General features: G+C 48.1%; 1 protein-coding gene across 9 annotated transcripts in view; it reads right to left on the minus strand.

Annotated features, from left to right (window-relative positions):
- RYR1 (ryanodine receptor 1) overlaps nt 1-14,176 on the minus strand; it is a 223,488-nt gene that overhangs the window by 152,327 nt on the left and 56,985 nt on the right. For all 9 annotated transcript variants that reach the window (XM_081868598.1, XM_081868604.1, XM_081868605.1 and 6 more), the window contains exons 7-12: nt 11,783-11,876; nt 10,219-10,315; nt 8,022-8,096; nt 4,370-4,526; nt 1,456-1,620; nt 943-1,064 (exon numbers count right to left, since the gene is read on the minus strand). In XM_081868598.1, the coding sequence (XP_081724724.1) occupies nt 943-1,064; nt 1,456-1,620; nt 4,370-4,526; nt 8,022-8,096; nt 10,219-10,315; nt 11,783-11,876 (710 nt within the window). The remainder of the gene's footprint in view (nt 1-942; nt 1,065-1,455; nt 1,621-4,369; nt 4,527-8,021; nt 8,097-10,218; nt 10,316-11,782; nt 11,877-14,176) is intronic.

Below are 14,176 nucleotides of genomic sequence, written 5' to 3' on the forward strand. Positions count from 1 at the left end.
CACCAAAATCCCTATTTTTCCTTAGCTAAAATCCATTAACTTGAGCTCTGAGTCAATGTATAAACAAAAACCCGGCTGTATAAACAAGTGCTCAGAGCCCTCTCCTTTATCAGTTTGTGATGGCAAGGATGACCTTGGCTGTTTCAGTGGAGTACGGATGACATGTCTAGGTCTTATCTTACGTCCTGATGCACAGACCTAGTCCGGGAACAGCGCCAGAGTGTGTTCTTGGAGTTGGTTGACCTCCTGATCCAAGATAAGAGTAGGAACAGGAATACCCTTTTATGGTCAGAAGTACAGGAAGGAATACCCTTTTATGGTTAAGAGTACCGGAGCAGGAACATATGTGATGTCAACCTGCGTGTATAGGCTGACGTGGTTGGGCTCCTGGGGAAGGAGGGAGAGGGTGCCTGGAGGATATATATACTGCATGAAATTTCTCATTTCTTTGGACTTGCTGTGGACACACCACGCAGGTGCCTTTCTGCTGTTCCGGAGAGCAGAAATAAAGAACTCTTCCTCTGAACCAACCCTCGGTGTCATTTGACTTCCTTCCTCCTGTCCGGGAGCAATGCAGACCCAATCGGTGAACTCCAATAAGGCTACACTATGAGCATAGCTGTCAACGTTTCCCTTTTTTTAAGGGATAATTCCCTTATTCCAAATAGGATTCCTCGCAAGAAAAGGGAAAAGTTGACAGCTATGCCCATGAGCAGTTCGGTTTTGTTTTGCATTGCGACGAATTACTCTTAGTCTTGCACATCTATTGGAATGCTTGCTTACATTCCGTGGCACCACAATGGATCAGCCAATGGGGATGGCAGAGGGGAGCATGGAACCACAAAAAAGATGACAGGCAGGCAGGTGACAGGCAGGCACAGAACATAACTCAAGCGGTCGATTTCTTGGTTTCCACGGGAGCAGAATCTGCCCGGCACCTACTTGATGAACTGGTTGTAAAGGCCAGAAGTGCTGTAGATCATCCGGGCAGCTTGCGACTCCTCACGCTGGCAGCGGGTCAGGGAGAGAGCATCGTCCATGTGACCTTCCTGGTGCAAGATGGCCTGTAGGGTGAGCGAAGAAAGCAGGTATATATGGTGGACGCTCTGAGAATTCTCGAACCAGAGATTCTTGACAGGGGGACCTAGGAAACTTTACTCTCTGCGCCACTATGACAGCTGGCCAGCAGAGGGCACTGTGCTGCGGTGCCACAGATAGCCAGAGGGTGGTGCTGCAGCGACCAATCCAAAAGAGACCAGCTGACACGGGGAGCCAATCAGCTTCCACCTGGCCCTATAAAGCTGCGTACTCAGGCTGGGCTCTCCAGTCTGAGAAACTTGCGTGTTTTAGATGCTGAATGGGCACCTTATGGGCTCACCCTCCCCTGCACGACTCCTTGGCTCAGGGCCACCAGCCCTGATAGAAAGCCAGGAAGGCCAGCCGGTTAGGCCTCACCTTTCTCTTGAGCAGCCCCAAGCGGAGAGCCTTGGCATCAGCCGCTGCGTACGTCACCCAGAGGCCGCTGTCAACATGCTGCACGAAACACATGGACTCTCCGTACTTGATCTCAGGGGCTCCCATCCCCTCCACGTCTCGCTTCGGAGCCACATCCAGCTTTTCCTAGAAGGGCAAGGGGGAGAAGAGAGGGCGCCATGAGCTCAGAGGGATGGCAGGGGCACACTGAGGCCATAGGCTGGCAAAGGGGCTGTCCTACAATGTTTATTTTATTCAAAAGCAAACCAATAAGACAAAACATCAGAACATGTATGCCATAGCAGCAATTGAGACATATATTTTCAGACTTTTCTTTTAAAGAGTGTGTGTGTGTGTGTGTGTGTGTGTGTGTGTGTGTAATAACACCCTATTTGCCACACATCTATGTTTTCCCTGACATTTTGCCAATTCTGAGAAAATCCGCCCAAAATGAATAATGTTCAGTTCTGCTGTTCAGTTGGACCTGATTATTCAGTTTTAGAATATCTTGCTGTTGCTGAAAGCGCTTGGCTGCTCCTACTAACAATATTCTCTCCATTTCAATGCCACTTTCAACATTTAGTATTTTTAAATGGCTGTAACCCATCCAGGGACCTTACAGTGAAGGGCAGGTGAGAAAATGAATTAATAGTAGTAGCAGTAATAGTCGAATCATAGAATCATAGAGTTGGAAGAGACCACAAGGGCCATCGAGTCCAACCCCCTGCCAAGCAGGAAACACCATCAGAGCACTCCTGACATATGGTTGTCAAGCCTCTGCTTAAAGACCTCCAAAGAAGGAGACTCCACCACACTCCTTGGCAGCAAATTCCACTGTCGAACAGCTCTTACTGTCAGCAAGTTCTTCCTAATGTTTAGGTGGAATCTTCTTTCTTGTAGTTTGGAACCATTGCTCCGTGTCCGCTTCTCTGGAGCAGCAGAAAACAACCTTTCTCCCTCCTCTATGTGACATCCTTTTATATATTTGAACATGGCTATCATATCACCCCTTAACCTCCTCTTCTCCAGGCTAAACATGCCCAGCTCCCTTAGCCGTTCCTCATAAGGCATCGTTTCCAGGCCTTGGACCATTTTGGTTGCCCTCCTCTGGACACGTTCCAGTTTGTCAGTGTCCTTCTTGAACTGTGGTGCCCAGAACTGGACACAGTACTCCAGGTGAGGTCTGACCAGAGCAGAATACAGTAGTCTTCCATAGTAGTCTTCTTCTTCTTTGGCTATCACTTGTAGCCGAATAAGATTGTCTTCCATAAACATGGTGTCAGGGGTTCAGGGAGAGAGGCGCAGATGAGGGAGGAGACAGAGAGCGAGGGGGAAGGATTCCAGAGTGACGAGGAAGAGGACGACAATGACCCAAGATTGTCCATGAGTCCATCCAGTGAATCGGAGGACTCCCAAAAGGGAGCCCCCCTGGTCAAGCCAAGGGGAGCTAGAGGGGGAAGCAGTCAGGAGCAGGGGAACGAAGGGGGAACCCCCAGGGGGAGTTGGAGATCGGGACCGGCTGCTCCGCTGGAACGGAGTGAAGGGGGTGGAGTGACCAGTGTGTCAGAAGGAGCAGAACAGGGAGCAGAGAGGGGAAGGAGATCGGGGCAAGATGTCCTGCCGGAAGGGGTGGAGAGTAGTGCCGAGAGCAGTGTAACACTCGGAGGGAAGGTCAGGAGCAACGTACGCGCGCCAAGTTCAAAATGGGAGGCGCGCGGAAGTGAAGAGAGTCCTGGGGAGGAGCCTGGTCCCAAAGCGCGAAGGAGGGGGGAGGAGGCGCCAGAGGATTCAGCCTCTGGAGAGTCCCGAAGGGAGAGAACACAGGGGGGCAGAAAGACCCTGCGGAAAAGGAAGGAGAGGAAGAGGTGGACCAGTACAAGCCTCTTAAACTGGTGTAGAGGCGGGACTGACTCAGAGGGGACTTCGGCGGTCTAAGCGTAACAGACGTAGAGCCACGGAGCTCGGATGTAAAGCTAAGAATGTTCTTCAATAAAAGCTTTTGTACATAAGCCGGACTGGACTTTGGTTTCTTGTGAGCTGGGACCACGGGTGGCTCTGACACATGGTTTTAACAATGAATCCATAAGTGACTTTGGAGGCCAGTTCTGGATCCACACGTCCTTCCACAGTGGGGGTAGTAAATAATAATAACTGAATAATAACCAAAAATCCACAAGGGCGCCATTTTCAAGCCCATTTCCTGGCTGTGTCCAGGAAAATCCAGACACACAGCATTCCTATCTTATGTGTATTTCGCCTTGAGACAGCGGTTTAGAAGGATAAATCAACGGTCATAACAACAATAGTCATGATAACTCTGTTCGCCCTTGTTGGCCGTTTGCCTCTGAATCCCAGCTGCAGTGGAATCACAAGTGGTGAGAGCTCTGTTGCACTTAGGCTTCCCATTAGGGCATCTGGTTGGCCAATGGATATTGGACAAGATGGGCCTTTGGTCCAGCAAGGCTCTTCTTGGGTACTTATATTCTTAAAGGCAGAGCACCTTGCTGGAGGAGACTCTTGAGAGTCCCATGGACTGCAAGAAGATCAAACCTCTCCATTCTGAAGGAAATCAGCCCTGAGTGCTCACTGGAAGGACAGATCCTGAAGCTGAGGCTCCAAGACTTTGGCCACCTCATGAGAAGAGAAGACTCCCTGGAAAAGACCCTGATGCTGGGAAAGATGGAGGGCACAAGGAGAAGGGGATGACAGAGGATGAGATGGTTGGACAGTGTTCTCGAAGCTACCAGCATGAGTTTGACCAAACTGCGGGAGGCAGTGGAAGACAGGAGTGCCTGGCGTGCTCTGGTCCAGGGGGTCACGAAGAGTCGGACACGACTAAACAACAACAAAGACTGTCCTACTTCCAACGAGGGCAATAATGGGGGACTCCTCTCACCTTAGAGATCCTGAAGCAGAAAGCTGTGGCTTTGGTGTGAGCTTTCTCAGCGTCGACCACAACCAGCCCCTTCTCGTCGGTCTGCGCCAGGTAGCGGCCCGTGGTCACGTGGCGGACGCGGAAGGGCTGCCCCCACTTCATGTGGCTGCCGCTCCAGCTGTTGGGGGTAGAAGAAATACTGTAGGTTCCCTCTCAGGCAACTAGGACACATCAGGGGTAGCCAGTGTGCTGCCCTTCAGATGCTGTTGGACTCCAACTCCCATCAGCCCCTGCAGCCAGCAAGGCCAATAGGTAGGGATGCCAGGAATTGTGGTCCAACAACATCAGGGGAAACAGCCCAGTGGCTGCCCCTGCAATACATAAACGACATTATAGCGTAGTCCCACCATTTACTGCTGTGAACACATGGAAGAAGGATGTGTTGTGGCCAATTCCTCTCACAGGTAGTTTCTTTCCTCAGTCGTTTTTATTGTCGTTGGCCTTTATTGGCATGAATTCAAACAATAAAATCATACTAAGTCATCCAAATACATTAACAATCCAAACACATACAAGATATAAAAAGTCTAGATAGCCACAATTGAGTAAATCAGGCAACTTTAGATTTAGCTTTAAAAATCTGGGCTGAATACCACGAAACAATGCAGGTAGTTTCAGGACTATCATCCCTCAACAAATACTGGATTGCAGACTCTTTGTCAATTGATATTTTAAGCTGTAAGGGAGTCACTAGGAGACAGTGCTCCGTAGGATCCTGGCTTCCATACAAGCAGGTCCTTCCCCTGGTTTAATTTGCCACATGTCCTCTGTTGGCTCCTCTGCAGTCAGTGGCACCTATGGTTGGGCCTTGAACAATTCATTGGGTGGTGGCAGTCACAGTTTCCTGGGCAGCACCAGGGGACTGATCATAGAATCCTAGAGTTGGAAGAGACCACAAGGGCCATCGAGTCCAACCCCCTGCCAAGCAGGAAACACCATCAGAGCACTCCTGACATATGGTTGTCAAGCCTCTGCTTAAAGACCTCCAAAGAAGGAGACTCCACCACACTCCTTGGCAGCAAATTCCACTGTTGAACAGCTCTTACTGTCAGGAAGTTCCTCCTAATGTTTAGGTGGAATCTTCTTTCTTGTAGTTTGGAAAAATGCCTCAAAACAACACTACACTGGGGACTTCCGGGTTGGCGCCATCGCCGAATGGCGGACTCCCTCCGAGCTCTGGAGGGAGCCTGCTCGGCAGGGGCTGGGTTCTACCGCGTCGGCGTCGCGGGGACCCTCAAAAACCATGGGCGCTGAAACCCATGGGCATGGTGACTCGGCGGGCACCGTTTGCGCCCCCCCGACCCGCGAAGGAGCCTTTTTAAAGGCTACGAAGCAGGTGCCGGGGGGGGTGGTGCTATGAGTCCTCCGCTTCCCCTGCTGAGTGAAGCCGCATGCCATTTGGCGGAGAGCACTGACTTCTTCCATTGAAAATTCGGATTAAAAAGAACAACCCGTGAGTAATTGGAAACTGGACTTAAAAAGGGAAAAAATTTAAATTCGGAGCGAGCGGGGGAGGTGCAAAAAGGAAGTCAGTCTCCCCCCTGTCGTAGAGGATTTAAAGCAAAGGATTTAACAACTAAGATCGAGTGCTACCTTATTTTGATAAAGTCACTAATTTCACGATGGAAAATTATAAGACTGGGCTGGAGGAGAAAAGTAGAACGTGAGCTAAAATGCAACCCCCCCCCGGGAACCGGGAGCGATCCACGTGAGCGCCGGGAGAGGAGAAACAGAGGCTTTGACAGCTGTCAAAGGAGCTGTCAAAGCTGAAGAATAAAAAGAGAACTTTGTTATGAGGACTTTGCCGGTTACATTTGTTACAAATTAGATATAAATTGTTTAAAACAAGGAATAACAAGTTACTTTGACTGTTGGGTGCGATCTGGAAGGAAACTGAGTTACTATAATCCCTCTAGAGGGGCTGTGGGACACTACAAGTATTGCTGGCATGGAATTTGAATTGGACTTTTTATCTCCTGGGAAACTGCAGAAATGGAACACTATTTTGTCTACAGAGGTCTCTACACTAAAGGAGACAATAGATTTATCTATTGAAGAATGGAAGGGACTTGACGTAAAGTTTTGTTCCTGAATAACAAAGCCTCTGTAGGGGATTTAGAAGCTTTTGGAATTGGAACATTTTTGCAGGAGAGCAGGAAAAGAAACTAGAGGAAAGTGAGGAGAGAGAATAATAAGAACAACATGAACAACAAGAATTGGACAAAGCTGAGTGGGAACATTTGGGACATCCAGATTTGAAAGGTCTAAAGAAACAAAATTGGAGTTTTTACTCTTAAATACAGAGATCTGGATGGAAAAAATGGACCTTTTTGAGATAGAGCTTTTCCAAGATTGGACGCTTGAAACTAAAGATGATTAAAAAGACGGCAAAGACTATTAAAAAGACGGCAAAGTGGACTTGTGAAGGATTTCGGCCTAGATGTGGGATCTCCAGGATGACAACAGGCATTGATGGACATTGGGGAACGCAACCGGGAAAGGGGGGATGGAAATTTGGAATCCAAAGGGTGTTAAATTATATTTTATTCTTTGTTCTATTTTCTTTCATTTTAATCTGTTCTGCATATTAAAGAGGGGAACTCGTGGAAGGGAGCGGGGTCGATTTTAGGGGATGGAAAAACATTCTTAACGTTGGGTTAACTATAATAAGTTTAAAATTTGGGGTAAGAACTTGCTGAATCTATTTGAAGGAATTGGAATACAAGAGGGGGTGGGGTGGGGAAGTCCTGGCAAGATGCTAATGAAAATAAGGTTATAAAATGGATGTTTTATTTCTTTTCTTTTTTCTGTTATATTTGAAAATGTTCAATAAATATTATTAAAACAACAACAACAACAACACCACACTGAGGGCAAAGGATTGTGGGAAATTAAAATGGCAGCTCCCAAACCCAGCTGTCCACTGGCATACTGGACTTTTTTTTTTTTTTTTTTTTTTTGAGGGGAGCTGTTTTTGCTTTATTGTGTATTTTATGTTTTCATTTTTTTTTATTTTTCTGTTGTGAACCGCCCTGTGATCTTTGGATGAAGGGCAGCATTAAAATAAAATATAAAATAAAATAAAATGGCAGTTGTGCTTGAGGGTGTAAGCACCCTGATGCTAGGACTGCTCACATGTCTGATAAGAAGGTCAGTAAGGGTAGAAAAAGGGTCAAAGAATATATTCCAGGTAGGGTCAACAAATAAAGCCATAGAGGTGGAAAGCCAAAGAGCCACAGAGTGGCAGCCAGATTGTATTTTTCACTTTCAGGTAAGAAATAGAACCGGTCATGAGGTGATGTCTCTTATCGTGGCATTTCGTGGCATCCCACTCTACATAACAACCATGTAAGCTCTTGATTTTTAACTGAGTCCTTGGGTTAAAAAACATTTTCTGTATATATATATATTTTTCAGGACATGTTTAAAAGGAACAGTCCTAAAATAACATTTTATACCTTGTTGGTTCAAAAGCCAGTGAAAACCGACACAACCCAGAATCCTTTGTGTTGTTCATGGCTTTTGAGGCAGAAAAATCCACAAGGGAGCCAGCGCTCCTGGGACGCAAGCGACCCCAACAGCACCGCCATTATTTGTTATTAGTATTTCATACCTGATGCGCAGAGGCTCCAGACGCCACAGCGAGCGAGCCTGGGAACAGACAGCTCCGCCTTCGTAGTTCACCACCCTGCGGAAAAGGAATTCCAGAAGCAGGGTTCAAAACCAGCCAGTTCAATTACCAGGCATGGCAATAACGCCTCTTATTTGCTACAGCCGCCTTCGCCAACCTGATGCTGTCCAGATGCTTCCAGCTGCGATTCCAATCTTCCCCCAGCAAGTACAGCTGTAGGACACTGAGGCTGATGGGAACTGTAGTCCAGAGGACACCAGCTTGCCGCTGCCTTCCTTGAATCCAGCTGTGCTAGTCTTGCCATTATAGGGTATTTTTTTACCCTTTGGGGGATAAAGGGTCTGAGTAAGAACTCAGTGGGACGCGGGTGGCGCTGTGGGTTAAACCACAGAGCCTAGGACTTCCCGATCGGAAGGTCGGCGGTTCGAATCCCCGCGACGGGGTGAGCTCCCGTTGCTCGGTCCCTGCTCCTGCCAACCTAGAAGTTCGAAAGCACGTCAAAGTGCAAGTAGATAAATAGGTACCACTCCGGCGGGAAGGTAAACGGCGTTTCCGTGCGCTGCTCTGGTTCGCCACATGACCCGGAAGCTGTACGCCGGCTCCCTTGGCCAATAAAGCAAGATGAGCGCCACAACCCCAGATACAGATAGGTAGCCGTGTTGGTCTGCCATAGTCAAAACAAAACAAATTCCTTCCAGTAGCACCTTAAAGACCAACTAAGTCAGTTCTTGGTATGAGCTTTCGTGTGCATGCACTTCTTCTTCTGTGTATCTGTGTATCTGTGTATCTGTGTATTCTTTTGTGTATCTGAAGAAGTGTGCATGCACACGAAAGCTCATACCAAGAACTGACTTAGTTGGTCTTTAAGGTGCTACTGGAAGGAATTTGTTTTGTTTTGACAACCCCAGAGTCAGCCTCGCTTTATTGGCTGAGGGAGCCGGCGTACAGCTTCCGGGTCATGTGGCCAGCATGACTAAGCCACTTCTGGAGAACCAGAGCAGCGCACGGAAATGCTGTTTACCTTCCCGCCGGAGTGATACCTATTTATCTACTTGCACTTTGACGTGCTTTCGAACTGCTAGGTTGGCAGGAGCAGGGACCGAGCAACTGGAGCTCACCCCGTCGCAGGGATTTGAACCGCCAACCTTCTGATCAGCAAGTCCTAGGTTCTGTGGTTTAACCCACAGCGCCACTCACATCCCAGAGACTACCTTACACTGTGTTTAAAACCAAAATCACATTTGGATGGAAACTGTTTCTCAGGCGGCTAGTCCTAGTCTTTATAACCCTGGACCTTCTTCCAGAAGGCAGAAGCTGAAAGAGATCATTTCTGGGGTGCGCACTATCCTGCGCTACCTCTGCAGCTTTTTTATGGCGCCTGGAAGCATAGATTTGATCCAAGGTGGGAAGAGTGCGCCCAATTATTCTCTCCGCAGTCTTTACAACCTTGGACAGCATTATTTTTCCTCTAACAGTGCAGCTTCCAAGCCACACACAGAGACCGTAAGTTAATACACTCCTCAGCAGGGGAAGGAGGGGAATAACAAAATGCTTGTATTGAATTAAAATCTGAGTTAGCGAGAGCATGAACTCTCTTTGGTGCGATCATTTACTTTTGGGTAGTGTGATGGACTGGGATTTGGACTCGGATGCTCAACCAGAGGGATCCCAGCCTGCACAGGAGTCCCCGCCTCCAGAACCAGCTGAGCCGGGGCTGGGGCATGAGCCTGAAGGGTCCTCACCTGTGCTGGATCCTCAGGTGCAGGCTCCAGCTGAGTCTGCTCTGGCTCCTGAGGTGATGGAGGACCCATTGCCTGCAGGTGCTCCACTCTCAGCCCCGTCAGGGGAAGCCGAGGTTGCCTCTGGGTCTGGTAACCCTCCAGCCTCTCCTGAGCTGCAGAGGCTCAGGGCAGAGAGGCGGAGGGAACTAAGTTCCCGCAGGAGGAGTGCTTGCCTCCAGGCCAGGAGAGGTGAGTCACCTGCGGACTTGTGAATGGGGCTCCCCTCCCCAAATAACAGCTGCACTCAAGGTCTGCATGTTCTTCCCCTCTGTTATCCCCTCCCGCTTTCTGTTCACTATTTGGGGCAGAGACTTCTCTCTCTCTCCCCCTTTTCTTTTGCCCTCCTTGCTCTTTAAAGTGCCACCTTTATGCTGACAACCACCACACAGTATGCCCACCTGCGCTGCTCTTCGTTCTGGTCCGTGGTGGAGATGGTGAGGCACTCGTCCATATGGCCATGGAAGAGGCGCATAACATGGCCTCCGGTCACATATCCTGCGTGGACCACCCCAAAAAATAGGGATTAGAGAGCGTGGCATCACAAGCAGAGAAACTAATACATCGGAGTGCACATGGAATTGCCCAAGAAAGGTGTTAGATTGTTTTTGTATGCCACAACTGCAGCTAGAATTTTCTTAGCTAAGAATTGGAAAATACAAGAAGTCCCAACAGTGGAGGAATGGCAGATGAAGATGATGGACTTTTCAGAGCTAGCCGACCTGACTGGAAGACTCCGCGACCAGAAGGAGGAGGAGTACCAGGACGATTGGTTGAAATTCAAAGACTATTTAGTTAAATATGCTAAGATAACTTAATTGGAAAAACTTGCAAATACCAGATACGCTTAGGATTTAAAATATGTGATGTTAGAGAATAATATGTTTAAAGTTAAAATGAAAAGGAAGAAAGATGTTAAGTGACCAAGTTAATTTTATGAGAAAATTGGTTTTGGGAAACTGTTACAATGATATACAATTAAACTCAGCTAGGGGAAGTCATTTAACAATGTCACCAAGATTGAATCAAGTACAGTTAAGATGTTTGTTTGTTTGTTTGTTTGTTTGAAACTCTGGAAAATCAATTTTAAAAATTGGGGAAAAAGAAAGAAAACAAAATGCATGATGTACATTGTCTTTGCTTGTGTCATCTCAAGCCACATTCCCTCCATACATTTGAAGAGCTACAGTGCCCCTTTAAACCGCTGTGGCTTCCCGGAAATAATTCTGGGAGCTGTAGTTGGTTAAGGGTGCTGAGAGGTTTTAGGAGGCCCCTGCCAGAGCTAAAATTCCCAGAGTTCCCTGTTAAACCACTATGTGCTTATAGCTCTGTGATGGGGCTAGGGGTCTCCTAAGTGCTCTGAGGATAAACACAATACAGCTCCCATAATTCTTTGCGGGGAGCCATGTATTGTGTGAATATGGCCTGAGTAGGTCTTGTCATAGTCCTGTAACACAAGTAGGGACTGGATAAACCCCGTTCTCTCCATTTCTCAATTTTCCAATGTTGTGCTTAGTTCTCTGCATTTCCACACCAGTTTACAATTTTGTTTATTTTTCAAAAGCCCTCGTGAAAATTCATCAGCGTTCCAGTATGCAGTTTCTACTAATAGGCATTCTTTTCATAAGCAATCTTCCCTAACGTAACATAACTTTTTGGGTGCCATTTTCACTAATATATGCAATTCCATTCGCATTTCCCCCTCATGTGCACCTTTTCTGGGCTGGAAAACTGCATCACAAAATTCGGAGCAGCGTGAATTCCAAGGCACAACTGTGCATTGTTCCAAGAGATGTGAATGTGGTAGGTTTGTTTGAATGGCCTTGTCACCTCCATCCAAATGCAATAAGGAATGGGGTTCCTCGGTGGTCTGCCATCTAGGCACTGACCACACCGAGACCTGCTTAGCTTCAGCAAGGGGGCTGTATCATGTGACCTCAAACCACACCCCAAGGAATCAAATACCTTCCTCGCAGCCTGAGCAGATGGGGTTCATGTTCCAAAGTGTTTGCATGAAGGAGGCATCTGCCTGGAGCTCTCCACTGGCTGTAGACAGGTGCTGGGGGAGAACAAGGACATTGTTGAGACATAGAAGAATCAAAGCGGGCGGGGAATGAGCTCAAGGGTCATTTTGGACTCACAGCTGTCCATGGAGGCGCAGGTCAATTCTGTATCCAGGGCAGCTGTTTACCAACTCCACCTAGTACGCAGGCTGAGACCCTACCTGCCCGCGGACTGTCTCGCCAGAGTGGTGCATGCTCTAGTTATCTCCCGCTTGGACTACTGCAATGCGCTCTACGTGGGGCTACCTTTGAAAGTGACTCGGAAACTACAACTAATCCAGAATGCGGCAGCTAGACTGGTGACTGGGGGGGGGGCCGCCGAGACCACATAACACCGGTCTTGAAAGACCTACATTGGCTCCCAGTACGTTTCCGAGCACAATTCAAAGTGCTGGTGTTGACATTTAAAGCCCTAAATGGCCTCGGCCCAGTATACCTGAAGGAGCATCTCCACCCCTATCGTTCTGCCCGGATGCTGAGGTCCAGCGCCGAGGGCCTTCTGGCGGTTCCCTCATTACGAGAAGCAAAGCTACAGGGAACCAGGCAGAGGGCCTTCTCGGTAGTGGCACCCGCCCTGTGGAACGCCCTCCCATCAGATGTTAAAGCGATAAATAACTACCTGACATTCAGAAGACATCTTAAGGCAGCCCTGTTCAGGGAAGTTTTTAATCTGTGATATTTTAGTGTATTTCTGGTTTTTATGGAAGCCGCCCAGAGTGGCTGGGGAAACCCAGCCAGATGGGCGGGGTACAAATAATAAATTATTATTATAGTTACAGATAGGTAGCCGTGTTGGTCTGCCATAGTCAAAACAAAATTTAAAAAATCCTTCCAGTAGCACCTTAAAGACCAACTAAGTTAGTTCTTGGTATGAGCTTTTGTGTGCATGCACACTTCTTCAGATACACTGAAACAGAAGTCACCAGAAGTCACTGGTGACTTCTGTTTCAGTGTATCTGAAGAAGTGTGTATGCACACGAAAGCTCATACCAAGAACTAACTTAGTTGGTCTTTAAGGTGCTACTGGAAGGATTTTTTTTATTTTGTTTTAAATTATTATTATATTATTAATAGTCCCCACGGATTCATGGAATCATAGAATTGTAGAGTTGGAAGTAATAATAATAACAGGAGGACTCTCCTGCTGGGTGTCTGAGGGCCCTGCTCCTCCTGCCACTCACCATCTGGCCCGGGGCGGGGCCTGAAGGCCCATAAGGACTGCTGGACTCTGCTGCCCAGGAGGACTCTCCTGCTGGGTGTCTGAGGGCCCTGCTCCTCCTGCCACTCACCATCTGGCCCGGGGCGGGGCCTGACAGGCCCATAAGGACTGCTGGACTCTGCTGCCCAGGAGGACTCTCCTGCTGGGTGTCTGAGGGCCCTGCTCCTCCTGCCACTCACCATCTGGCCCGGGGCGGGGCCTGACAGGCCTCACAGGGACGATTGCTGTCACTGCTGCTGCGGCCCAGGGGGATCCGGAGGGGTGCAGAGTTCTTTTTAAAATGTTTTAAAATTTTCCTTTTCCTTTTTATTTCTTTATTATTATTATTATTGTGATTATTATTATTGTATATGCAGGGGTGGGGTGGGGGTGGGATGGATGTTTAGTTGGGAATTTGTTTGATTTTGATGGATTGTAATTTTTACAGTTTTTTATTTGTATTGTTTTTTGGGGTTTCTTTTTTGTTTTGTTTTCATTGTTTTAATGCCTTATTTTGCTTTTAAGGGGAGGGGTCAGGGCTGCCGGGGAGTGGGTCCCAGCCAACAAAATGGCTGCGGCATGTTCCACAGGGGGGGATGCGTTGGGACAACCGATCTCAGTGATCTCGGGTAGGAGGAGGAGTTACGCTAAGACCAGACCATGTCATTACAGAGAAGGCAGGTTTAGTCGTTGTCTGAGGACTATCCCTGCCTCCAGGTCTGGTCCTGACCAGATGGATACTAGAATCAGCAAGGGATACCCACATGACCTGAAGGTGCTGCTGTGCAATGCCAGGTCAATGATTCATAAGACCACTGCCATCCATGACCTGATCATGGATGGAGGATTTGACCTGGCATGTGTAACAGAGACTTGGTTGAATGAAGCAGATGGGCCTGTTCTTGCCGCTGCTTGTCCACCAGGTTTCTCTTACGCACAGCAACCCAGGTCATGTGGGCGGGGAGGGGGGGTTGCAGTGATTTTTAGGAAGTCATTAGTTTGCACCAGGCGTCCTATTGGGAAGACCCAGTTTTCTGAGTGCATGTTCTGGAAGTTGGGCAATAGGGGCAGTACAGGATTCCTTTTGGTGTACCGACC

This window comes from Podarcis erhardii, assembly GCF_964252035.2.
Source record: "Podarcis erhardii genome assembly, chromosome: 7".
Classification (NCBI taxonomy): domain Eukaryota; kingdom Metazoa; phylum Chordata; class Lepidosauria; order Squamata; family Lacertidae; genus Podarcis; species Podarcis erhardii.